Here is a 25,922-nt window from a genome sequence, read left to right as displayed (position 1 = left end):
ACTTCAAATGGATCTTGTTGCGGATTCGGCGTATGATTTTTAGGCTTTTTGTAAGGTTATATGCTAATCTCCTGATCTCATTGTTGCATCATGAGACTGGCCCTGTTGGCTGAACCTGAAATTGACAGACACAGACAGCCTATTGTATGTGTCCAATGAGGGGGGGCTGGAGTGTAATTAGTGTGTCTGTAATTTATAAATACTTGTGTTGTCAAGTACGTATCTCATGGCTTCTCGTGAGCCACAAGGTTTAGGAATGTGGCCGTGGGGGTTGTCATTGGATTATAGTACAGGCCTACTCACACACAGCTGAGAAATGCTCCTGTGTTATGATTACACTGTGTGTTGGATGATCTCCAAGTATTTTCTTGCATAAAAAACACAAACTCTGAGAGCATTGCAACAGGTGACTGCATTAACACACATTCTCTCTGCTGGCCCGTCGTCCTGTGTGCAAAACATGGCACTGGCAGCCCCCGCTCGTGTCGTACTTTGTGCACATGGGTGTGTGTGTGTGTCTGTGTGTGTGTGTGCATGTGTGAATATTGTCATTAGAAAACCCAGTCGGGATCATGGCCCTATAGAAGCCAAATGAAGTGCATATTGATACAGACAAATTAGCTTCATGTTCTTTCTTTTGACCAATCTGTGCTTGATTCCATGCCCGTTGTAGGTGCTTTACGATGTGCGTGGGATCCTGGAGAAGAACCGAGACACTTTTAGAGACGACATCTTGTTCATTCTCAAGGACAGCAGGTGAGCATGTCGCATTCTCTGCCCCCCCGGCGCGCCGAGCGCACGCCCGCACCATTCAGTACCCGTGCACGTGTTATACATTCACGCCTCGTGCTCTGCACCCCGTGTGTCTGCAGGCTCGACTTCATCTACGACCTCTTCGAGCGCGTCGGCAGCAGGAATGGTGATGAAACCTTAAAAATGGGCACGGCGCGACGCAAGCCCACCGTCAGCTCTCAGTTCAGGGTGAGACCAAAGCTTTCGGGATCCATCTGTCACGCCGAGGTGTGGCGCGCGATCGCGTCGACGCACACAACACAACGGGATCACTGGGACGCTGGGAGCACTTAACCTGTCGCCTCTCGGCCTTCTTGTCTTGATGAGTGTGAGCACGAGGGCACAGAAGAGGAAAAAAAGACAGGATTTAAATAATGGAGAGACGTGCAGACGCAGACATTTGATCTGCCGAGAAAAATGGGCGATGGGATGTATGAAAGATGTGGTTGCGGCGGTGTTGGTGGGGAGGGGGGGGGGGGGGGAGCGATGGAGGGCTTATCTAAGCATGTCCTAACTGCAGTGGAGAGAGAAGGAGCAGGGGAAGGTTTTGGCAGGCTGCCTGGGCTACAGTTCCTAAAGCCGAGGGATTAGGGTTGATGGCTGGGCAGAGGGGGGCCAACCATGCTCAGTGCTGCCAGGCCGGGCCTCGCTGGAGACAGGCTGTCTGAGGTTCAAGGGTCCTCGTGTGTGAGTGTGTGTGTGTGTGTTTTGTGATGTATATGGCCTTAATTAGTAAAGAGACAGAAAGCATTAATTTGATTTCATCTGTACTTGCTTAATGTATATTTTTTCAAAATCTTCATGCTATCGAGTGATTTGTGAATCCTAAAAGTCTTTCTCTTTTCTTAAAACATGTGATCTTATTCTAGATCAGTAATCCCTCATTCTGTCTTCTCTTATGATTCTCACACTAATGCAAAGCACTGAACAAATTATAAAGTCAGGCTTGTATACATTTTAACATTTTAGCTTTTTTTTCCAACCCTTTCTACAAGGTGAAGAGCACACATGAATAATCATGAAGTAATATATTTGAATTGAATTACTGGCTCGAATGACTCTGTTTCTTTACATTAGATCATGTGCTGTCTTGATCTTAATCCTCTTGTTGCTGATGTGTTTCAGGACTCTCTCCATTCCCTGATGGCAACACTAAGTTCCTCCAACCCCTTTTTTGTTCGCTGCATCAAACCAAACATGGACAAGGTAGGTCACGCAAATTTCATTGCACACACGCACAAAAAAAGAAAATGTGCAAAACCTTGCCAGGTCCTGTCAAGGTCAGCGCCTGCATAGTTAAATCTTATTGATGCTATTCCCAGCTCCCATTGCCCAGAGCTAATCATAAGTCATATCAATCTTCCACTTGAAAACTAATTATTATTTTCCTTCTCGCTGCAGATTCTCTGTACTAATAAACCGATACCGCTTTGGTGCAACGAATCTCATTTGTACTTCCTCAAATGAAAGGTGCTGTGTACCAGCACATTCCTACCACTTTATCCCTTTAACCAGAGGGTCGTAGGTCACAGTTGGCCGCCCCAGCTGCAGCCGCTTGGCTGATGCTCTGCTGATCCGGCTGCATCGGTGGAATGCCCAGATAAGACCACAGTGCTGTAACTGTAGCGTAACCAGACGGGGGATGTTTATTTAATAGGCCTCTATTTCTCCCGTTACTCTTTAGCAGATAACGCCAAGAACACTCAGCACTGTTATCCAATATTCAGATATTGGATGGTTGGTGAAAAAGGCAAATTACGTTTCTATGTGTATTCTCTGCGTAAGCGACTCATCAGCATTATCTCTGTTATTGTTCTTAGTTATTAATGTCTGACTGCTCGTCCCATGCCTCTCCTCCTAGCCGTCCTTCCTCTCTTCTTGCTGACGTACTGGCATTAAAACTGCACACAGTGCACACAAGAAGACACACACACACACACACAAACACACACACACACACACACACACACCGTCTTCTTCTCTCTCACCCTCTCTCACCCGTCCCCTGCTCCCACTGGCTCTGCCCTGCATTCACCGCTAAGCCGGCAGAAATGACAGGATCGCGTGCATGAAAACAAACACCACGCGCACTGTATTGTGTGTGATCTACATGCACCCACCCTACTTGTATGAGATGTCACTGAGGGAAGGGTCAACTTGTTTTCGCTCAAACCGCTCAACATGCCGTACCGCTTTCAGCTCCCTAAATCCTCTGCTAAAGAACAGAGTTCACGGCTCAGAGAGGTGCACATTTATGTGTGTTTGTGTGTGTGTGTGTGTGTGTGTGTGTGTGTCCGTTGGATTATGATCATGAACATGCGTGCCTTTGGATCCTAGTTCTGCCCCATGCGTAGTAGCATTAGCACGTAATTAGATTGACACATTTGGGGAATGCTGTGGTCCTGTGTGGGGCTTATAAAGGCATGTGTGCCTTCATGCCGTCCCTGTGAGGCGTCAGGTAGACAGCGTAGAGGTGTAGATATCACCGATCCTTTCTGATCAACACACCCGAGGATTAGCTGTAACACGACGCTGTCAAAAATGGGGCTGATTATTTCAAAAGGAAAAGGCCCCGTCTTTTCTAACACTGTTTGTGTTTCTCTCTAATGGTTCGTATCTTTTTTCTTTTTCTTTTTCGCAGTAACCTAATTGTTCATGTAAAATGATAGCACTCCCCGTGGTAATTTCCTTTTTAGTTCAAGTTAACCCTGGCGCGGCAGAGGATTGGTTTGTTTTAGGTGTGTGGGCCCAACTGTGGAGGATTATTTTTGCCTTATCCAATATCTTCCATGGGAATACTCTAGAAAACAGAAACGGTGGTAAATGAGGCCTGTTTTCAGCTCAACTTTCAATGCATAGCTGAGTATGACTAAATGTTATCATTACAAAGGAATGAATAGTCATTTCGGTTGTTTATAGTTTTTATGTAGCTTTGTCGTTTGCCATCTACAGAAAGCCAACCAGTTTGCTCCTGATGTGGTCCTGAACCAGCTGAGATACTCTGGGATGCTTGAAACCGTGAAGATCCGCAGGGCTGGATTCCCAGTCCGCAGAACCTTTCAGGATTTCCACAGCAGGTCAGAAAAATACCAAGAAAACACTGTAGGGCTGACAAGTCATCTATTAGAGTGATTGAACTATGTTGGATAACTGGTGAAAAAAACACAAAAGCTGAGTCAAAAATCTATCCCGGAGGTGCTGAAATTCCGATTATTTGTCTTCTGCTGTTCAGTTAATCTAAGGGTCTGTGTGTGTGTGTGTGTGTGTTTCCATAGGTACAAGATGATCCTGAATAACAAAATCCACTCAGGCGAAGAGAAGCAGAGCTGCTCTGAGCTTCTAACACTTCACGACAAAGCCAAGACAGAGTGGCAACTGGGGAAGACAAAGGTGGAGCACATGTACACACACGCACGCAGGCACACACGCACGCACGCATGCATATGCCCCAACTTGTTTTTGTCCTCTAGGAGGACATTGCTTTGACTCTCTGTCATGTTCCAGATACTTAAGACAGTAACCATAACCCCTAGCCCAAATCAAGCCCCAACCCTTAAATCTCAACCGTACACCAACATCCAATAACCAAGTCTTTACTCCAAAATGTTGTGTTCTGCATCAGAGGGGCAGGCTTTCTGTCTCCAGCATGTGAGACGATGCAACCTGAGGCATCACGTGTAAACACATTTGTCCTCTCAATGTAATTAATGTAAGAGCAAACCCATGTTTCCTTGTAAGACAGACTCTGCAGTCCAGCTTTTTTCTTTTAATGTCAGAGGCCACAAATTTACAGTTTTTAAGCGTTTTTAAGGTGTATATATATACACCTACAACTTCATGCTGCAAATCCTGTCACCACATTGGTTCAATCTGGTGTCTTTTGAGCCGTTCATTCCCAAGCTGTCAATGTGTGCCATAGTTTTAACCCCCAACTGTGACTCATGGCCCAAACAGTTTTCTGGTCGGTTGTGGTCAATCTTCTGCTCTCCTACAGTGTTACACGGCAACTCCTTAAAAACTCCGGACACCGACAACTGTTTCTGTAACCGTAAACCAGCGCGGGGGCTCACGGTAATCCAGAGGCCGCCTTATTGTAGCTGGAAGAGTGTTGGCCTCCTGACACCCGTCGAGCTGTTGATTTAATAAACTGAACTCCTGGCGGGGGATTTGCAGGCAGCGCTGAAGCGTTGCAGAGGTTAGAGGAAAGTCACGCATTCATCATTTGGAGAAGTTATTGTGGCATTCTGATCTCCATCTGTTGCAACACAGTTTAATCTTCTCTCGTTTTCTCCCTTGGCTAGTTTATTTCAAACAATCATCGGCCAATTGTTTTTTTTTCTTTCTTACCCTGCGCTCTCATTGAATGATTAACCTTTAATGAGTATTTGGATCTGCACAGCAAAACCTCTTTCTTTCTTCCCGTCGAACTCAGCATTTATGGCCTCTCCACTGCAAAAATGGGATATAAATAAAACAAGTTTTACAGGCTTTCTCGAAATCAGCTAAATCCACACATCTACTTCCCGCTCTAAGTTGTGGTTCCTCGGCAGCCGTAAAATCACAGAGTCGGACCGGTTTGCTGTAATACCCCATTTGGCTGGCACACATGGGGAATTACACGTCGAGACCAAAAGCGTCTGATGTGTTCGCTGTGTTGGTTCTTATAGAGTTTATAACCGGAGCGAAACCAATAACGTGCACATGCCTGTCTATATTACATGTTTTCACACATGCACACAGTATAAATCTCCAGAGTCACTGTGTATTACAGTCATTATGCATCCAGTGTCAGCACCTTTTTGCTGCTTCTGCTGATGATTTTACAGTCTGTAAATAATAGAATAAAAAAGATTAGTTTTTTCACTAAGTCTGTGTCACTCTGCCCACACGGTTGTGTTTTTGATGGCAGTGTGAAATAGGGTATTGTGGGTTGTGGGAAAGGGGGCTCAGAGACAGATGGGGGCTATTTTCTTTGGAGAAACAATCTGTGTGTAATTACATACATACTTATTGTGTTCAGAGGAAGTGTGTTGCCCAGAATTAGGGGCTTGGGTGACGTTGCACGAACTGTGTCTGTGTGTGTGTTTGCGAGACATTACAGACGTGGGAAGGATGTGGACGAAGAGGAAACTTCCTCCTCTCACAGACTTTGCAGAGGCAGGCAGGGCTGCAGCTGTGGGATCCTTTGATTAGTGGAACATCTGGGGCACACAATTACACAAACACACACACACACATACCGAAAGCCCCCGTCATTTATCCTCCACCCTAGCAACATTCATTGCGGCCATGGTCAGACATAAGTCTTTAGATTTATAAAGTTTTGTGTCACAACTCTGTTTATTCCTGGGTTTTAGTGTTTTATTCTAGGAGCAGCTGTATGCTGTAATTTGTCCCACAGTACCTAGTCGGAGGAGGGGGGGAGAAGAAAAGGTCTCCAGGAGTGAGGAAAGGGTTAACGAAACTTTTTCTCCTTGCTTCACAAGAGCAAAAAGGGGTGGCGCTTTCTAGCTGGACAGCAGCCACCATCCCTCCCCCTCTTCCCTCCATTCTCCCTACCTCTCCCCACTCCCTCTCTGCCTGTGCACATCAGTTGTGCCTCCAACGCAGCAGCAGCAGTAGAGAAGTGTCCAGGACGGACTCCTGAACACGATGAGGCTCTGCAGCAGCGCCATTAGCAGCAACACTGCAGTCCCCGTCGCCGCCTCCCCCCCCGCTCAGCCCTGCGGTCAGGGAGAGCAGGTAGCCGGCTAGCCTCAACTGCACCACAGCTTCCTCTGCAGCGGGCAAAGGGTGCTGCCAACCAGAGCAACAGGGAGGGGAGGAGGAGGAGGAGGGGGCCCTTCACATCTCTGTTGGCCCTCCTCTGCAGCCTTTATACCTGGAGGAGGAACTAACCCATCCTGTTTCCCCCCCCCCCCCCTCCTGTGTGTCTCTCTGTCCCTCCCCTGTCGGCCGTGGCGCTGCTCGCCCCGCAGGTGTTCCTGAAGGAGGCCCTGGAGCAAAGGCTGGAGAAGGAGAGGGAAGAGGTGCGGCGCAGGGCCGGCATGGTGATCCGCGCCCACATCCTCAGCTATGTGGCAAGGTGAGTGGTGGGGAGGTGGAGGACGGGTGGTGGAGGGGTGAGTGGCAGCGACAGTTGGCATTGTTTGGTCTTGTAATAGAGGTGTACAGACTGTGTGGGTGTTTGTGTGTGTGTGTGTGTGTGTGCGCTGACTTAGGAGAGTTGTACAGTGTCACTGCTGAGATTGCTTATCAACTCTTAAGTAAAGATGTTTAGCTTCCACCCATAAAACCTGTGGACTTGCTGGTGGGTCGGTGATGATAAACTCACAAGTGGACATGTTTTATACCGACAGAACATTAAAAAGCATGTTGGAGAAAGTTTGATCAAAATTCCCTTTACCTCCAGAAAGAGTCTCATATGAAAAGTCTAATGAAGTAATTCAAGAAATATCTGCACTTTGTATCCCATCAGGTAAAATCAATGAGATAAATTGAAGGTGAATTAAAGTTTTCTCCTACATAATTGGAGTAATGTGTATAAAATAATGCACATACAATCTAGACTTTGCCCATATGATTTAATGCAGTCTTTGGCTCAAATATTGAATATGGATGAAGATATTGTATTCAAGTTCTTTTGTGCAGTTAAAATAAATCTCAGTCTTTTCAGCCTGAGCAGCAGGTCCCCCCCCCCCCCCTCTGTCAAACAGGAGAGCATCCACCTTTAGTGCGGTTCAACAACATGCACATTCAGACACCCTCAGTGATGTTAATTGCACCTGCGTGCTACAACATATCATATCACACACAGTCCTCTAAAGGCTCCGTTGGCAGAGTATAATGTGACTGATGACGGTGTTCAGCAGGCTGTGAGTTCCCTTCCATTCAGAGGCACTCAAACCAAAGAGAGCGGCTAGGCGGCTCCCTAAAGGCCCAAGCAAAGCCTTTGTATCATTATATGTAACACCAGATCTGTCCTAAGACGAGTCAGAGGCCACAGAGTTATTACTGTGGAGATCAGGCCAGGCTTGTGGGTCAGCGAGTCAGGGCAGTGTGTGTGGTCCTTTCGCTAGTCCCTTGTATTCGTGTGTGTGTCTGTATGTGTGTGTGTGTGTGTGTGTGCATTCAACGCCTAAACACCGCATCCCACAGGGCCCCAACGGAACAGCCCGATCTCATCGCTCTCCACAGAGTGCTTATTCAAGTGACCTCCTGTGACGCTGTGCAACGCCACATATGAGTCTGTGGGGACCCCACGACAATCAGATTTAATACGCGCCTGTGCTTGACTGAAAAGGGTGCGTTTGGTTTGCTCCTCAGGAAGCGATACAAGAGGGTTCGGTCCTGCGTCGTCACTATCCAGAAGAACTACCGCGCTCACTTTTGGAGACGCGTCTTCCTGCGGCTGCGCTCCGCCGCCGTCGTCCTGCAGAAACATCGCCGAGGCCAGCTGGCCCGATCCCTCCACCGCCGACTCAGGGAGGAGAAACAGAAGCGGGAGGAGGAGGAGGAGAGGAGGAGGAGGACAGAAGAGGAAGAGGAGAGGAGGCGAGTAGAGGAGGAGGAGAGGAGGAGGAGGAGGATGCAGGAGGAGGAGGAGGAGAGGAAACAGCAGGTGGAGGAGAGACGGAGGGAGGAAGAGGAGAGACAGCGGCTCAAGGAGAGGGAGATGAAGAGGCAGGGCGAAGAGGAGGAGTCAATGAGGCAAGAGAAACTGAGACTGATGGAGGACGAAGAGGGGGGGAAGAAAATGGCAGCTCAAGCAGAGGAGCAAAGGTAGTTATTAGCTCTTTGTGACATGTTGAAGATACATTTATTAAGATCAGATAATTATTCCTTTCCTCATCCTAAATGTAATTTATTCTATTTTTAGGCACTCCCTGGTAAACGGTGTCTGTCAGAAGGTAAATTCTTTTCTAAAAGCTCTTATTCAAATGATGTATGCGGTGAAATACCGTAATCAAGTTTGCTTGTCCATTTCCAGAAAGAGCTGTCCCGGTCCCTGTCCCACAGTCACACCTCTGAGGAGGAGAGCCGTCAGATGGAGGAGATCCAGCGGCTGGAGAGGGAGATCGAGCGTCTGCAGAAGCAGCAGGAGGACGGCGTGTCCCTCCTCGGGGACGTCTCCCACGAGGAGCTGCGGCAGATGAGAGACGCAGAGATCTACAGGCTGGAGAAGGAAGCGTCCCGGGTGGCCACCGAGTTTCTGGATCTCCTGGACTTTGGCGGTCTGGAGCCGTCCCTCTCGAGTGAGGAGAACCTCCACGACCCGACGGAATCCACGGCCCCTCTGGCCGAGGAGGAGGTGGACGAGGGCTTCCACGCCGAGGAGGAGTGCGTTCCTTTACCTGACTTCCCGCCTCCGGCCGCGGTTCCTCTGGACAAGGAAGTATTCCGAAGTATTCCCCCTCCTCCGCCCGCCTTCGCAGAAGGACTCGTCTCCGCCCCCTCCTCTGCCTCCTCCCCCGCCCCGGCGAAGCTCTCCCCGCTTACCCCCAACGGACTGAGCCTCGCAGACTCCCGAACCTCCAGACCTCCTCCTCTTCCTCCCGCAGTCACCAACGGAGAAAGGGCCCCGTGCCCCAGAGCCAGCGGGGGGCCAGACCCTGAGCCTGCCGGCGCGGAGGCGTCCCGCCACAACCCGCCGGACGGCGAGTCCGACTACGACCAGGAGGAGTTCGAGGAGGCCCGCGGGAGCTCGGGCGCGAGCACCAACGACGGCCACGCCACAGACGAGGAGGTGTTGCGTAAATCCTCCTGTACCCAAAACAGCCTGGACTCCTTCCGAGGCAGCTCGGACTCGGTGAGAACTCACAGGCCGGGGAATGGTTTCTGTCCGATGTCACCCATCCCGTCCAGACGGGGAATCGTTTGGAGTAGATGTATCATAGAGTTTACCCTTTAACAGGTGACAGGAATTGCTGTTGAACCAAAAAAGTTGTGCCCTCAAATTGAACCCAAACATGAAATCGCTGGATTTCCTTTATCACATGTCAGATCAAACTGAAGTTCGTCGTTCACATAATCACCGACACACATCTAGACTTCCTCTGGGTAATAATTCTCCCATGCGTTGACACCTCGGGGTACATGAAGCGTTTGCCTGCACGTGTGCCAGCCTCAGCCTCGTCTTAACATACCAAAGGGCTCCGCTCGTGCCGGAATCACAGTGGCTCTGTGGCTCTGCTGATGAGCGTGTGGATGTATTCCCACACAGTGAAGCGGAGAGCTCAGACCTAACACTGTCGGATCAGCAAAATGTCAAAGGGAAAGGAGGGCGCACGGTCAAGACACATTACGGGCACTGACTATTGAAACTAACCACGTTTTTCAGAAATTCAGTAAACAATCAGTTCTTTCTTGGAGAAGTGGGCGGTTTACTCCGACGTTGCTTGTGAAGCTGACGTCGTGAATGTGTTTCAGTTCATCGACAGCGATGAGGACAACGACGGCTACGTGGACACGGACGAGGAGGTCTCTAATGGGAAAGTGAATGTGCTGAACGGCAGCGGGCCTCCGTACTTCCACGGCTACCTCTACATGAAGAGTGAGTCGCTCAAGTCGAGTCGCTGGCGGTATTCTGCACAGCCGACGCAGTGTCGAACAGGGTTCCTTTGGTTTTTGTTTGATTGCTATTATTATAAGAATATTCTGCATTTTTGTTTAAGATCGTTTGTTTCCAGTGTAAACGCAGCTGTTTCAAGGTGTTTAATGTGTATATAAGATTCCACACGATGCCTTAGTATATAAACACAGTTTCTGCGCTTCTTGGTCTCCTGCAGGTGGGCTGATGATCCCGTGGCGTCGCCGCTGGTGTGTCCTGAAGGACGAGACCTTCATGTGGTTTCGGGCCAAGCAGGACTCCGTCAAATCCGGTTGGCTTTACAAGAAAGGAGGAGGCATGTCCACCTTGTCTCGGCGCAACTGGAAGATGCGCTGGTTTGTTTTGCGGGAGTCGAAGCTCATGTACTTTGACAACGACAGCGAAGAGAAGCTGAAAGGAACCATCGACATCCGCACGGCCAAGTAAGATACAGGGTGAAACCGTGGCGTTTGTTCAAAAGGGGCAGAAAAATCTCCAGTCCACTCATCGTTTTTCTGCCCTGGGTCTGTCTCCAGGGACATAGTGGACAATCATGAGAAGGAAAATGCCCTGAATGTTGTGACTGAGGAGAGGACTTACCACATCTATGCCGAGTCTCCAGAAGATGCCAGGTACATTATCACACGGTACCATGAGAAGCATTAACTAGATGCTGCTATTTCTTAGGTGGGGTCTGTGAAAGTCATGTGTGGAAATAAAGCCCCCCCCACCCCCCCCCCCCCCTCCCCCTTGTGGTTGCCAGTGGAAGTCCATGTTGTAATTTCCAATTACATGTTTGCTGACTCTCACTTTCTGAACTCCCTCTGACCCCATCCAGTGGTTGGTTCAATGTGCTGAGTCGGGTCCACAGCGCCAGCCCGGAGCAGCTCATGGAGATGCACCACGAACAGGCCAACCCGAAAAATGCAGTGGTTAGTGCTGTTCTACCTCCGTGCTGCCTGTTTTTCACCGGAAAAGATAAAGCGCGTGACTGAATCAGCCTGAGTATGCTGGTTCAGATTGAGGTCACGTTGTAATTTACCCTTTTTGGCTGGGCATTGATATCCCACACCACAAAAGAGGCCAAACAAGTGGTGTGCCTGTTGCCCTCAACTCACCTTCAAGAAAGATATTGGCAAAACCAACGATCAGCTAATAACATTTCAATACTTTAACCCCCTCCCCTCTTCTCTTTGTCCAGGGCACGCTAGATGTGGGCTTGATCGATTCTGTTTGTGCATCCGACAACCCTGACAGGTGAGGAACGACTAATAAACGACTAATAAATAAATATTCATTTAAACCGCAATCAAATCAAAGTAGTAAGCCCGCATCAGTGTAACTGTGTGTGTGTGTGTTCTGTCCTGAAGACCAAACTCGTTTGTGATCATCACGGCCAACCGGGTGATCCACTGCAACACAAACACACCAGAGGAGATGCACCACTGGATCGGCCTGTTGCAGAAATCCAAGGGCGACTGCAAGGTGGACGGACAGGAGTTCTTAGTCAGAGGTCAGTCAGTCGATACACACACTCTCCGCGGTGTTTGCGATTCGGGAGTCGAGTTTTTGACTCTAATAATGATCCTGTGCAGACCACGAATTTAAAATAATAATCCATAATTCCACGTTCATCGCCGTCAGGCTGGCTACATAAAGAGATGAAGTCGGGAGCCAAAAGCTCTTCTCTCAAGCTGAAGAAGCGCTGGTTTCTTCTCACCACCAACTCGCTGGACTATTACAAGTCGTCAGAGCGCACCGCCTCCAAGCTAGGAACCCTGGTCCTCAACAGTCTCTGCTCTGTGGTCCAGCCGGATGAGAAGGTCTTCAAGGACACCGGTCAGTTCACGGTCAACGTTATTCTCCGTTGTCTTGAGCACCAAAAATATACATATCAATTTAAGCTTTAGTCTCTGCAGTTTGTTTTTGTGCTTGTATTTCTCAAGTTGGAGTTGTTTAGCCTCTACTTACCTCCCTTCTTGTTCACTCAGGTTACTGGAATATAATCGTCCACGGACGTAAACACTCCTACCGTCTATACACCAAGATGCTGAATGAAGCCATGCGGTGGGCGAACGCCATACAGGGAGCGATAGACAGCAAAGTTCCCATTGAAACGCCAACACAGCAACTCATCAGGGACATCAAGGTATTCAAGGATGCATTTGCCTGTTTCTCCCTGAAATGCTAATAACTAGCGATGTGGGCGAGATTTTAAAAATGTGCCACACTAAATGTGCCAATAATAATTCATGAATGATGTAAATGAGATTAAGTATTAATGTATCAATATTATTTGAACTCTTATTCTTTTCAGTCATGCAAACCTTTGGCAGGGACACACACTGTAGTAAAGTGAGGTACTTGTACTCACTGAGTGCGTGCTGTGATCTTCTTTAAGTATTTAGCTTTGCTGGTTTTTTCCTCACATATAGCTGTTCCCTAACTTTACTGCGATATTGATTTCCATCATCTCTATTTCCCACACTGACCTGACAAAGTATTTCAAATGAAAACAGCTGCCTATTTTAAGAGGCTTTACTTTGTTGTAAAGATAACGTGATATATTTACTGAGCCAGCTTTCTCTCGAGTAGGAGAGCAGTTTGAACGTGGAGGCTGTGGAGCAGACATACTGGAGGAACCCCATCTTGAGATATACGCAGCATCCTTTGCACTCCCCTCTTCTCCCTCTGCCCTATGGAGATGTCCGCATCCTTCGTGAGTGTTGTGGTCTGCAGCTAAAACAACGCATTTACATCATAATTCCAGTTTTACCAAATAAAAGCTCACCAGATGTAGGAAAAGAACAAATGACATCACTAAATTAAATTAATTAATTTTCCTGTTTGATCCACCTCTATAGTTTGCATGGATAAAGATTTCAACTTCCCATTTAACACTTCACACATCCACTTTTAAGGAAACTTTGAGCTTTGATTATTACTGTATATACAGTAGAGACAGTTTATTTACCTGGATAAAAGCACCTTAGCTGTTTTGGCTGGACTTGAAATAGCCCCTCTGTCTGTCTCTCCCAGTGCAAAAGGAAAAGGGTTATACCAGCCTGCAGGATGAAGCGGTGAAGATATTCAACTCACTGCAGGAGATGGAAGCTGTGTCGGACCCGATCCCGATCATCCAGGGAATCCTACAGACCTGTCAAGACTTGAGGCCATTAAGGGACGAGGTTTACTGTCAGCTGATCAAACAAACCAATCACGTCCCGCACCCAAACAGTCCGGCCAATCGCGCCCACTGGCATCTCCTGGCCTGTATGTGCTGCACCTTCCTGCCCAGCCGAGGCATCCTGCGCTACCTCAAGTTTCACATCAAAAGGTGCGATCTGTTTTCCGGCCACGTGGCGCGATTAAAAAACGAGCCCAACGGTGGAACTTCCATTTTCACCGCCTCTCTGTGTGTGATTCCAGGATCAAGGAGCTGTTTCCGGGCACGGAGATTGAAATGTTCTCCCATTTCATCGGGGAGTCTGTGAAGAAGACCAAGAACAGAGAGTTTGTTCCCTCTCAAGAGGAAATCATGGCACTGCTCACCAGACAGGAAATGACCACCACGGTTTACTGCCACGGAGGAGGCTCCTGCAAGATCTCCATTAACTCACACACCACCGCCGGAGAGGTGCGAGAGCATGTTTTGAATATCCCCGTGCAAGATGTCGCTGTGGGTGATTTGCACTAACGCTCATATTACTGTGACTGTGGTTGTCTTGGCTGGCTGCGTCCAGGTGGTGGAGAAGCTAATCCGAGGTCTGGCTATGGAGGACAGCAGGAACATGTTTGCACTCTTTGAACACAACGCCTCCGTTGACAGAGCTGTAGAAAGCAGGGTTCTTGTGGCTGATGTTTTGGCTAAATTTGAAAGGTACGTTACGGATTGCCCTCAATCACACACTATGTGCGACAGTAAATTCAGGGTCCGGTCAAATAAGATACCTTGATACACTAGTTTATAAGAAAAGACCTAAACCGATCTGTAACTGACAGGTTTTGTGGCTTTTTCCACCAGACATGCGGGCAGTGAGGAAGCTGAGGATGAAGGCCAATGGAAACTCTACTTTAAACTCTACTGCTTCCTGGATGTGGAGAGCATGCTTAAGGAGGGAGTAGAGTTTGCGTTCATGTTCGAGCAGGTGCGTTTCACTCATCCCGTTGCACTTTATCGCCTCCTTTCATTCCCGAGTTGGTCCTCCCGATGACCGCGCTTACGCTGTTCCTCCAGGCCCACGAGAGTTTGACCCGGGGCCACTTCCCCGCCCGCGAGGAGACCCTGCAGCACTTGGCCGCCCTCCGCCTGCAGTTCCTGTTCGGCGACAAAGCGAAGGTCGCCTGGGGCCTGGAAAGCGTCTACCCCGTGGGACGCCTGCGCAGTCGCATCCTTCAGTTCACCAAGGTGGGCGGGGCCTCGGGGTCGGGCCAGACCCTGGAGCGCCGGAGGACGAGCTTCCTGGACGGGACCCTGCGGCGGGGGTTGAAGACGGGCTCGATGAAGAAGCAGCGCATGGAGGAGGAGCAGATGCTGGAGATGTGGATAAAGGAGGAGATGTCTTCCACCAGGGCTAGCATCGTGGAGAAATGGTCCCGCCTCAGTGGTCTGGACCAACACCAGGCCATGCTCGGATACATGACCATCATCAAGGAGTGGCCTGGATATGGATCCACGCTGTTCGACGTCGAGGTAGGTCTGCCCGTCGCTGGCCTCGATGCGGACGGAGCAGCTCAGAAACGTTGGACGATGTTCATGACGTCCCTGTGTTTTGCGTCTTTCTAGTGCAAAGAAGGAGGCTTCCCTCACGATCTATGGTTGAGCGTGAGCGCTGAAAATGTGTCCGTCTACAAGAGAGGGGAGCCCAAGCCTCTGGAGACCTTCCCATATGAGCACATCATTTTCTTTGGCGCTCCGCAGCCCTGCACCTACAAGATCACCGTGGACGAGAGAGAGATGCTCTTCGAAACGCCCCAGGTGCGTGACCTTCGCTGTGCCATGTCAGACCCGTGTGTGTTTTTAATGTCAGCTGACCGTGTGTTTCATCTGTGCATCGGCAGGTTGGCGAGATCACGAAGATCATGAAAGCCTACATAAACATGATCGTGAAGAAGCGCTGCAGCGTGAAGTCCGTGTCCAGCTATGGAACCAACTGGATCCGGTGACTGACTCACGGGACTCAACATGTGCTCGACCACAGCAGAGCAGACAGATAACAAGCAAGAATGGAGAGGAGATGTGGAAATGGCAAAATGAACAAATCCCCTCCGCAGAGATTGTTTTTGAGAGCATTTAACTGGCTGCTTAGCAACGCAGACCAACTCCATTCAGAAAGATTCCTTTCAAGAGAGACACAAGAAAATGACAAAAGGGGGAATTAAGCATTTGAACCATTTTAAGCTTCACAGTCGTCCAAATTGTTGCTGCCCTGCCTGCAGTCTCATTACTTACACTGCTCATATGTCACATCTTACTTGAAATCTATTTTTCTCATCTTTTCGTGGATTTCTTCAGCTAAATACCCAAGAAAATTAGACCCCGTCTCGAATTTCATTCAGATATTTATTGAATATCTGAATTGGGACTTTTTCATTTCCAAAAATGTATATTTTCCTTGAACATGGTTCCAAACTAGAAATATGAATTTGTGACAGTGACAACCAACCCAGTTGTCACCCTTTGTCAGCAAGTGTTTCTCCTGCAGATTTTGTGCCCTGTTGTAATGAATGTTCTCCTTAATGGAGATTCCCTCAGGTTTCTGTGTACTGCAACTGTCCAGGGGAGATACACCTCCTCTTGCCTTATTTATTTCAGATATTCTGGATTCAAATATTCAGTTTGTATGCCTTCCAGGGATGGAACATAAATTTGGCGGTGTCGAGTGTACTGGTCAGTGGTAATTATGGCCTCCACTGGTGTATTTGCTGCACACGTGTTTCCCTACCTTTTAAAAAAGAAAATTCAACATGAATAACCACTGCATCAGTGGAGATGCACTGTCAATAATCACCGCAGTCAAGTATTTCCTCAAAATGCACAATTGCTGAAAATCGATCCAACCAGAATATAGTTCTCTTCCAGAACAAATACTTTGCGTTGAGCTGTTTCATCTAGAACCTGTATTGTGACTTGAGTGTGTCGGAAGTTGTGTTTTTAGAAACAAGCGGGATAGTGCTTGTTCTGTGTGTCTGTGTATAAAGACTGTGTTTTTCTCAGTGATGTCAAAGGCCTTGTAAGGGTGGGGTATTTATTCATACAAGTATCAATGGATTGGAAAAAAAAGCTGAAAGGGTTCAGAGTGCTGGAAAAGTATTGATGCATTTGTCCTTATACTTTGGACTTTCTATTATTTTTTGCATTTTTTGACACAGCAATGTAGATTCAGAAAGTGTGTTCATGACTTACTATTGATTTTCTCCATTTTGTGCCGTTTCTGAGCTTTTGTCAACATAAAATAAGCAAAGTGTGTTACCCTCAACACTGAACTCAATTCCCTTTGTTGATCTGATAGGATATTTCCCTCATCCAATGTAAACAAACACAATGGATGCCTATGCCAGTTGACTTACAGGCTGTATAGTTCATGATAAGAGTATGATCCGAACGTATTGAGCTTAGCATTTACCTCACTTCGCATCACTGTCTTCCATCGCTCTCCAATCGTACTTAGGCGATCTGGTCAGCTGCCGGCGGCCACACCAGAGACTCATCTTGCCATTTGACGATGACTGTATTTCGGAGATTTCTGATTGTTTTGAGGACGGAAAATCCTTGAAAATGTTTTATATCAGAATTTAAAGATGCTCTAATAAATTATTGTATTTGAAAAAGTAGTTTGTGTTTGTTATTACTGTCTCATTGTCATGTCTGAGGGGGAAACAATTGACCTTGCAGTCAAACCCATTCAATACCCCGATTAAGCTTTATTTGAGTTACATACTCGATCCGTGGAGAACTCCTTTGACATGGTTACAGTGGAACAGGATAAATAATATGTTAGAGTTTATATGTGTCCTTTTAGATTCTACATAAACATGTTGGAATGGACTGGATATTGAACATCGGGGCTCTTGTTTTTACTGAACTCAAATGATCTGGATTAATTGCAAGGGGAAAAACTCCCAGATGATTGATAAGGAACCTTTTAAAAAAGTCAATAAATACTGATGTTTTAGAGATCCAGAAAAAAATTGTAGCCCCTACAACGAATTATATAAAAAGGGGTGTGGATGTCCTTTTCCAACAAGCCATCAAGTCTGTCAATAAGTTAAAAAGGGACATTAACAAAAGTCCAGATTCCTCTAATGTTAACGGTTGTCTGCAAAAGTGCATAGTCAGCTATCTAAAACAAAACAAGGGATTTCACAACTACTTGTCGGTAATTCCCTTACAATGCAAAATGTGTCCTGCTGTAAAAGGAACCACTTTATGTTGTTAAAGGATAAAAAATGTCTATCTGATCAGGAATCAAATCATTAAAATACTGTTTTACTTTATTTATTTTGTAATACATTGATGGCCTCTCTCTCACCACGTATTTGGTGTAAGACGTTTGACTTTTTCTCCCTTCTCTCGTGACACCAGCGTCACGAGTCCGTGACGTCACCGCCATAGTAACGTTAGTTTGAGCGGTTCCTCCCTGTATGCTGCGGCTCGCGCTCGTCTCACCATGGCCGGACTTTACAAAGCTTCACTCTTTGTTTTAGCCTTCGTTTTAATGACCGCAAAGGCGCAAACACCGACTTCTTCTCCAGCTCCGAGTAAGTATATGCGTGTGTGTGTGTGTGTTTTTTTAATCAGCTTTATCTGTGGAGCTTTGTTTGGTATTACCAGTTAGGTCAGGAGGTGGTCACGTGACCACAGAAAAGTTCTTCACTGACCAGAGTTTCATTGTATGATGATGGTAAAAAAATCTTACCCTAGTTTTTATTGGTGCACAGTGCGTCTTAATAACTGTAAACTCTATTAAGGATTTGTCACTATAGGCATAAAGTCAACAGCTTGAACTTAGAAAATACAAAGGGGGAAGGTATGTCATATAATCATATAACACACTGTTTTTAACACCATTTCAGCTCCTTGTGCCTTGAGGTCCAACACCAGTTGTGCTGAATGCCTGCAGAATGTGACCGTAAGTGAAATAGTTACTGGATAAATTTTTTGTATTGGTGTATTACTATAAGTAACAATACTAAACCCAGTTCTTGCTGCTGTTTTCGCTCTAGTGTTTGTGGTGCGCACCGACCAAACAATGCATTGACTATCCAGTGAGGAACATCTTGCCCCCCAGGAGTGTGTGTCCGTTGAATGACGCACGATGGGGGTTGTGTTGGGGTAAGACCGACCAGATCTCAGCTCTCACATCCTGGTTTATTTGTCATTCCTTTTGACAACATTTGGTTTACTAAGACTTGAATTCTAGAATTCTAAGACTACCTATTGTTAGCGTCTAAAGGGGTAAAAGTGGGATAGGATAGGATTTGTAATATGACGCAGGGCTCATCGTTGAGTCATTTTCTCAATTTTTTTATTCCCTCTATCTGCCTTTTTTATTCCAGTGAACTTCCAGATTTTGATCATCACCATGTCAGTGCTGGGTGGCATCTTTATCATCGGCATTCTCGTTTGCTGCTTCTGCTGCTGCAAGTGTGAAAGAATTGGGTGAGACTCAAATCACGTGGTGTTGGCTGTGAAATCTGGTTTAAGATGGAAGGAGGTGGACGGGCAACACAAAGAGTTGTTTTTGTTCAACGCCGGGCTGAGACCGCCGTCTCCAAAAGCCTGACAGAATATTTAACTGCAGCTTAGCTGGTAAAATGGCAACAGTGATCTTATTATTATTATTTAGCCGGAGTCTGGTCTCTTCTAAAATATGTGTGAATATAAAAATAGTATAGATATATATTATATTCTTCTTCTATGAGACTGATTAACTTATGTTGCATGTGGCTAAAAGAAAATTATGAATAATTGTAAATAACTATGTTCTAGGAGTAAGAGAGAAGACGCTAAGGTGGAGCGGCAAACCCGTGCGAGGAAGAGCCGTCAGAATGTGAAGTAAGAAACCGTTGGCGATATTTAACTATCTATCTATATATATATATATATATATATATATATTTGTAGGTTAAGAATGAATATATATTTATGTAAACAAACTACAAACCTCTATTCCTTTCATAAAGTATTAATATAACATTAACCATGAAATAACATAAGAGGGCGTCTCGTAAAGCACCTATTACAAACTGTCCACACCAGCTTGTTAATATATATATGTTCAATTTGCAGATTTGTAAAATATAAAATAGGTTTTGTGGTATTTACCATCAGTTTATTACAGCAGTACTTTGTGTCAATCTTCGAGGAATTCAAACCCTTTGGGCCTGAGTGTGTCCAGTGTTCTCTGTTGTCCAACAATTTGTCTTTGTTTCGTCCCTCCCAGGAGAACAGAAATGCAGATGAGACACGATGAAATCAGGCAGAAATACGGTGAGACCAATAGCTTGGTTGTGTGTTTTGAGTGGGATGTAAAAGCTGGAATATCAAAAATACTTTTTTCCAAAAGCTTCGCTCACATGCACAGTGATAAAAGAGTTGCAAAATGAATACAAGAGAGTCAAAAGAGAGTCAAAATAATAACAGGAATTTTGATCAAGCAGCGCCATCTACTGAAAAACACATGCAAGTCTGATGCTTATTGCTTTCATTGGTTGTTGAAAGACAAGGATTTTAGAAAGAGTGATTTCCTTGTTTTGAACCCACTATTTAAATGCATGGATCCAGTCAAATAATTGTATATTTTTTATTTCTACTCCAGTAACACGCTTGCCCTGCTTGTAGCAATACAATGTTATAAGATTTGTTCTTTTTGTTTTGTACAGGTATGGCAAAGGATAATCCATACGCTCGTATGAACAATCATTGAGAAGGATTTTCGCCGTGATGCCATAAGTAAATTCCTTAAGAAGATTTTACTGATGCCAGTGACATTGAAATACATATGTAGCAAATAAGAAACAGATCATTTGATTTCATGCCTGCAAAAAACACCAAATGCACTAATACATGTAAACATGTTCTGTTCACCTAGTGTTTTGTATTCCATACACTTTGTTCTCTGTTGTTATACCAGATTCATATTTCACTATGAATGATTATAGTACAATGTGTTCAGTTAACTCTTTTTTTCTGTCAGCACAAGAAACTTGTTGCAAATCTGTCAAAACAAATTTTTCACCATGGATTTATTATAAAATGCACTATTTCTAAATGTATATAACTCAATACTGGATAAGAGTTTGTGGGGCTTCTTTTAAAACTTGCAGGATTGTTGTCATACTATATCAGTAACACACACCATTTTACTGATGTTCATTCATGTCTCAAGTACATCATTTATTTTTATATAAAAAGTTCATTTATAACACATAACAAATTTAACGCTTTTTGCTTTTTTATGAACTTTCCTGGATAATACAAATGGAACTAAATGTGAGAGATTATATGTTTTGCCGCTTTTGTAAAAATAAATTGTGACCATTTACAGATCAAATGAAACCGATTTTTTTGTGACTTTAGTTCATCAATTTACAATTTCCCCATTGACCTCAATTGGTAATCCTCCCAAAACACAAATATAGAAATAAGTGAGGAAAAAGAAGCTATTTGCAATTGAGAGGCGGTATGGATTCCTCATGATTAAATCAATGTTATCTGTGCGCTTCCACCGAATCTTCCTTGATCGATCCCATACCAGAAAAGGAGTGACTCAATGCATGTAACAGTTTCGCAGAATAATTTTCTGTATTTCAAAGAAAAATATAAAAGGCCTCATATTCTATGGATGTAAATCCAGAATTTTTGTTTTTCAGGCCATGTCCACAACGTATGAGTAATGTTTTATAAGTAAGTGAGAGACTAGTTCTGACAATGTGGAATACAAAATTACAAGAAATAATAAGAAACAATTTTGCCTTTTTTCTAATTAAATTTATGTTGTGGTTCATAACTCTCACTGCGACTTCCGTTCAATGTTGGTGGCGGCCGGCCGCCGGTCTGTACTCAAGTCTGGCTTTGCCGGGCGGCCCTTTTGTTTCACCTAGGTCTCGGGGATGCGCAAATTAGGTTGCGCGTTCATGTATCCGCGGCCCCGAGGAAAGGTGGACCACGTGACCAATTTCGTCGAATTGTATTTTAAAGTTCTGTGCGCGCTCCTGGTTCAAGCGAAACGCCGGAGAAACCGATAACCCGCTTCGCCGCAAAAAGTCTGTCTCTGCGTTGTTAATACATCCCAGAAAGAATAGCGCAATGTCTGAAGAAAAGCCAAAGGTCAGTAATGTTACGGAGTTTATTCGAAACCACATTTTGTACACGTTAGTTGCTAATGGTGCTAGCTGCAAGTTAACATCTGCTAGCATGTTCTGCTAAGCTAGCCGTGCTTCCAAGCTACAGTTACCGCATTTTGAGCGGGTCGGCGGAGAAGACAAAGGTTGACCAATTTGCGAATCGTTTTCTTTTTAGACGCATGTTTTTGGTTTGCAGACTGCCACGAAAACAAACACCGCTACTGCTAGCTCATACCTGGTTAACCTTTGAATTATCGGCATCGGAGATTTTCAATGAAATGCTAAATTTGTGTTTTTCCATTCATTTGCGCCGTTGTGGCTTTCTGCGCCAGTTTGTGCATGTCTTAGCTTGCTATGCTAACCAACTGGAGAACCCAAGAGGGATGCGCGGTGTGTTTGGACGGCGAAGCCCGCCCTACGGACTAGTCGTGTCTTTCTTAGTCTACGTTAACCGTCAAGGTTGCTAACGGACATTAGCTGGCTAGTTAAGCTAGCCGTTAGCTGCAGATGGACGTCATTCTGCCGGCCACTGGTGTTCCAATAAACTCTGTTCAGAACTGCTTGCGATGACCTGATGTGTGGTTGCTTTTCGTGAGTTCAGATCTTGAGAGCACATCGTTTAATGCATTACATTTTGTAAGTGGGGGATATATCGTGCCGTCAGCTGGAATGACTTGTTTGTAGTCATGACATATTCGCCATATGAGAGTCCGCTTTCACTCGCATCGCCGCTGTGGGACCAGGCCTTTCAGGAAGGAGCCGGCTACATCCTGCACAGGCTATGTTTAAGTGTCCTCTCACCGATTGGCCACCTCGCATGTAAAACCTAATGTCTGATGAATATGTGACACCATGCACTCTCTTGTACTTGCAACCATCTACCTTTTTTCGTTTGCATCAAACGTATGCAAATAACATGGTAATGAAGGTGTGTCGCTTCCACTGATGAGTGTTTTCGTTGCAGGAGGGAGTGAAGACAGAAAACGACCACATTAACCTCAAGGTGGCTGGTCAGGATGGGTCAGTTGTACAGTTCAAAATCAAAAGGCATACTCCACTCAGCAAACTAATGAAGGCATACTGCGAAAGACAGGTAACGCGATTCTGAAAGACTGCAACCTAAGCATGTATTTTCCTGTGATAACAATAAACTTTTGACCTTGCTCCACCTGATTTGAACAAATAAACCCTGTTTATTGGTATCTAACTGTACAAAGTCTCACTTAAATGTTATTTCTGCCTGCCATGTCTTTCACAGGGACTGTCAATTCGCCAGATACGTTTTAGGTTTGACGGACAGCCCATTAATGAAACGGACACACCTTCACAGGTTTGTAAACCTTGACCTGAGTAGTGTAATCACTTTATAAGTATTGAACATATATTTGACATCTCAGTCATTTTTTGGTCAGGCTTGTTGATGTATATTATTTCAAACTTTAAATGGGTAATGTTTCTTATGGACCTTTTGTACACTGCAAATCGGTCATACATATCACACTTAAAATATTAGGTATTTTAAATAATATTTTTTACATTTGAGTGTATATACAAGTGTTTATTAGTGAACTTCAATGGCACTGGAAGGGTTTTTTTGTTTCATCTGAACAGGTTGAGGCTGAATGTTAACCGTTCTAAGCATAACTTTTATTTTAGAGACAACTTTGACAAGAAAGCACACAAGTTTTGCAAAGTGGCGTACACATGTTTAAAAGAACATGCAGTTGGCATCCAGACCATTAACGTAAAAAATCGTTTTTGTGTGAAACCAACTTTGAACAAGGTTGTCAATTTAAGGTTTCTTAGAATTTTATACTTGCCCAAGATAGTACAAGTATCATATCAGAGCGCTGTTAAAGACACTTGACTGCTGTTGGTTCTAAAAAAGTATTAGATGCTCTATACCCAGCTCTACTCGGAGGGTAAACATTTTGTGATTTTCTGTAGAACAATATATGTTTTGTTCGTTTCAGCTGGAAATGGAGGATGAGGACACTATTGATGTATTTCAACAACAGACAGGAGGAGTCTCTTAAGTCGGATGTGGACTCTGAAGAACATCCACATCATTTTCCTGTTGTATTTTTCTCTCATTCCCCTCACCCCTCTCCACTGTGCCCGGTCAGGCTGTTTAAAATCATCCAAAAAGGTTCTTTATTTGGCGCCAAATCCAAACTTCGCGATGCAGGGTAATTTTTTAAAAAGTGTTTTATTCATGTAAATGGATGACTTTAATTGTCCAAGGCAGGGACACGTCTCAGATAGAAATTGTTTGGCTTGTAATGAAGAAAACCAATAACCCACTACACTCTTGATATTTGACCAGGTGCATCTCATAAACAATAAGCTGAACGACATGCCAAAATCCTTCTTTTTTCCCCCTTCTTGTTTTGTTCCATGTTTTCCCAATTGTGAGCATTCAAATTCAGGATGGGCTCAAACCATTTTAATTAATGTACTTTAGGGAAAACTGCTGGCTGGCAGCCTGTGGTTTCTCTCCGTAGTTGGTAAAGACAGTGACAACTTTCTGAAGTAATACCCTTTTTTTTAGTATTTTTTTTTTTAAAGCAACTTGAGGTACACATAGCCAAGAAAAATGGTTTGTGTTGAGAGGTTCATATGGATGTGTAACTCAATACTGTCAACCTCGATTCACTGGTAACTACTACAGTAATATTTCTGGACAACAATCTAAATGAATAGTTATTTTACAAAAGGTTTTGGTTAATATACAATCTGTACATGTGAAGGCGGTTACTGTCTTTGTCAAACAGCAAAGGAGTTCGCTGGAGTTTCTCCACCTTTTTTTTCAGGATAAAATAATTCACCCTAACCAGTCCAGAAATGGAGTATCCCATCCAAGGTTATATATATTTCACTTTGTGTATAAATATATATTGAGTCAATGTTGTGTTGCCAATTTAAATGCATTTGTCCAACATCTACCCAAACACTCTTAGTTTGTTTGACTCTTGTGTGTTGGTAAAGTAGAAATCTTGTTTTATAAGAATGTCCTTAATTTTTGTGTCTTCATTTGTTAAATTTGCAGGGTGACAACAGCAGCCCCCCCCCCAAAGTTTTTGTGTTGGGATTTGTACATTATTTGTTCTCCCTATACTGTATACAATAAATATAGTTTGATACTCAGCCTGTTGCATTATATATGCCTTCTATTTGTGTGCCATTAGATCTTTTAGCTATGCTGCACAGCGTAATACAGAGCAAGCACTTCAAATATTCTCTTTGGTGTAAATAAACACACAGGTATTAAAGGGCTGACTACTTGTTGGAATTGTCCTTTTCTGAATGTTGGTTTGATTATATTAACGGGTGCAAATAAACTTGCCTCTTGATAAATGCTATTGGCGAAATTAAGTCATTCTTTTCCTTGAGATAGAAGTGTATTCGATACAGCCTGGAATGGTCTAACAAGTCTTCCCCTCCCTTGTGTTATTCCAAACAAATGAGATGAAGTAACAAATGTTTGTCAGAGGCAATATCCTTCACAGACACTAGAGGGCACTTGTTCTAAAGCCGTACTGTATCCCTGCTCGTTCTGCATTTTGACATGTTTGAATCCCAGAAGTCTCCAGCCTTTAAATTAAAACACAAAGACACATGTGTTCCTCCGCTCCAGTGTAGTGAGGGCCATAACTCTGTGCGCCGTCTTTAGCTCAAGAGAACTTGATTTCGCAGATGTTACTTAGCTGAGCAGCCGAATGAACTCCCTGTGAGCCCCTCAACCCATCCACAGTGTTTTCATTGTCCTGCCTTTTATTTCTGGCATCTTTTTTGCATTTTATATTTCCTTGTGGATATATCTGAAGTCTCTCATGTTCCCCAAGACGTCCCGGAGCTGCAGCTGAAAGGTTCCCCCTCCACCCAAACATTTGTTGTCTGACTACAGTATGTATGTTATACAAGAGTCAGGGTATGCCTGCTGTTCTAAGGGGCTGTGAGTCACCATCAGCTGTGTCGGGAACCACATATCTATTGTGTTTTCACTGCGGACAATGGCGAGACGCTTTGTATTATTGTGTTAAAGCTCATTCGTAGTCTTCTTATGTCATGCACAGGCCCAGCTGTCAGGATACAGTGAGGATTGCTTGTTTATTGTGACAAGATAATTGGTGGATTATTGACCCCAATTAAACAGCTACTCACATGCATTTAGAATAAGAGGAAAATATTG

At 44.9% G+C, this 25,922-nt stretch overlaps 3 protein-coding genes across 3 annotated transcripts in view; all 3 read left to right on the top strand.

Moving 5' to 3' along the window:
- Positions 1 to 17,206, top strand: part of myo10l3 (myosin X, like 3) — a 44,112-nt gene extending 26,906 nt beyond the window's left edge. Inside the window, exons 17-41 of the mRNA XM_037489048.2 lie at positions 674 to 756; positions 873 to 981; positions 1,918 to 1,998; positions 3,745 to 3,869; positions 4,068 to 4,182; positions 6,771 to 6,877; positions 8,119 to 8,574; positions 8,672 to 8,702; positions 8,783 to 9,601; positions 10,222 to 10,345; positions 10,581 to 10,824; positions 10,918 to 11,013; positions 11,220 to 11,313; positions 11,583 to 11,638; positions 11,752 to 11,894; positions 12,026 to 12,220; positions 12,373 to 12,530; positions 12,977 to 13,100; positions 13,421 to 13,718; positions 13,811 to 14,018; positions 14,125 to 14,261; positions 14,406 to 14,529; positions 14,619 to 15,074; positions 15,168 to 15,359; positions 15,443 to 17,206. Coding sequence (XP_037344945.2) covers positions 674 to 756; positions 873 to 981; positions 1,918 to 1,998; positions 3,745 to 3,869; positions 4,068 to 4,182; positions 6,771 to 6,877; positions 8,119 to 8,574; positions 8,672 to 8,702; positions 8,783 to 9,601; positions 10,222 to 10,345; positions 10,581 to 10,824; positions 10,918 to 11,013; positions 11,220 to 11,313; positions 11,583 to 11,638; positions 11,752 to 11,894; positions 12,026 to 12,220; positions 12,373 to 12,530; positions 12,977 to 13,100; positions 13,421 to 13,718; positions 13,811 to 14,018; positions 14,125 to 14,261; positions 14,406 to 14,529; positions 14,619 to 15,074; positions 15,168 to 15,359; positions 15,443 to 15,547 — 4,680 coding nt within the window. The 3' untranslated portion in view covers positions 15,548 to 17,206. The remainder of the gene's footprint in view (positions 1 to 673; positions 757 to 872; positions 982 to 1,917; positions 1,999 to 3,744; positions 3,870 to 4,067; positions 4,183 to 6,770; positions 6,878 to 8,118; positions 8,575 to 8,671; positions 8,703 to 8,782; positions 9,602 to 10,221; positions 10,346 to 10,580; positions 10,825 to 10,917; positions 11,014 to 11,219; positions 11,314 to 11,582; positions 11,639 to 11,751; positions 11,895 to 12,025; positions 12,221 to 12,372; positions 12,531 to 12,976; positions 13,101 to 13,420; positions 13,719 to 13,810; positions 14,019 to 14,124; positions 14,262 to 14,405; positions 14,530 to 14,618; positions 15,075 to 15,167; positions 15,360 to 15,442) is intronic.
- A 776-nt stretch (positions 17,207 to 17,982) lies between these two features.
- pttg1ipb (PTTG1 interacting protein b) lies at positions 17,983 to 20,942 on the top strand. Its single transcript, XM_037489610.2, has 7 exons — positions 17,983 to 18,142; positions 18,458 to 18,513; positions 18,608 to 18,716; positions 18,941 to 19,043; positions 19,374 to 19,439; positions 19,828 to 19,874; positions 20,267 to 20,942. Exons 1-7 carry the CDS (start codon positions 18,052 to 18,054, stop codon positions 20,308 to 20,310), a joined length of 516 nt encoding a protein of 171 aa, XP_037345507.1. The 5' UTR covers positions 17,983 to 18,051; the 3' UTR covers positions 20,311 to 20,942.
- A 506-nt stretch (positions 20,943 to 21,448) lies between these two features.
- Positions 21,449 to 25,092, top strand: sumo3b (small ubiquitin like modifier 3b). The gene is made up of 4 exons (XM_037489333.2): positions 21,449 to 21,713; positions 22,695 to 22,823; positions 22,989 to 23,060; positions 23,704 to 25,092. Exons 1-4 carry the CDS (start codon positions 21,693 to 21,695, stop codon positions 23,764 to 23,766), a joined length of 285 nt encoding a protein of 94 aa, XP_037345230.1. The 5' UTR covers positions 21,449 to 21,692; the 3' UTR covers positions 23,767 to 25,092.
- Positions 25,093 to 25,922: the final 830 nt, after the last annotated feature.

The sequence above is a fragment of the Pungitius pungitius genome, chromosome 10 (genome assembly GCF_949316345.1).
Source record: "Pungitius pungitius chromosome 10, fPunPun2.1, whole genome shotgun sequence".
In the NCBI taxonomy this organism is placed as follows: Eukaryota; Metazoa; Chordata; class Actinopteri; order Perciformes; family Gasterosteidae; genus Pungitius; species Pungitius pungitius.
This window is presented reverse-complemented; position numbering and strand designations above follow the sequence as displayed.

What these genes read in the sequence shown, in the direction of transcription:
- sumo3b (XM_037489333.2), top strand. Translation starts at nt 21,693, where the DNA reads ATGTCTGAAGAAAAGCCAAAG. An exon ending in TGTCTGAAGAAAAGCCAAAG is followed by an intron (nt 21,714 to 22,694) that starts GTCAGTAATGTT and finishes TTTTCGTTGCAG; the next exon opens with GAGGGAGTGAAGACAGAAAA. An exon ending in AAACGGACACACCTTCACAG is followed by an intron (nt 23,061 to 23,703) that starts GTTTGTAAACCT and finishes TGTTCGTTTCAG; the next exon opens with CTGGAAATGGAGGATGAGGA.
- pttg1ipb (XM_037489610.2), top strand. Translation starts at nt 18,052, where the DNA reads ATGGCCGGACTTTACAAAGCTTCACTCTTTGTTTTAGCCTTCGTTTTA. An exon ending in AAGAGCCGTCAGAATGTGAA is followed by an intron (nt 19,440 to 19,827) that starts GTAAGAAACCGT and finishes CGTCCCTCCCAG; the next exon opens with GAGAACAGAAATGCAGATGA. An exon ending in TGAAATCAGGCAGAAATACG is followed by an intron (nt 19,875 to 20,266) that starts GTGAGACCAATA and finishes TGTTTTGTACAG; the next exon opens with GTATGGCAAAGGATAATCCA.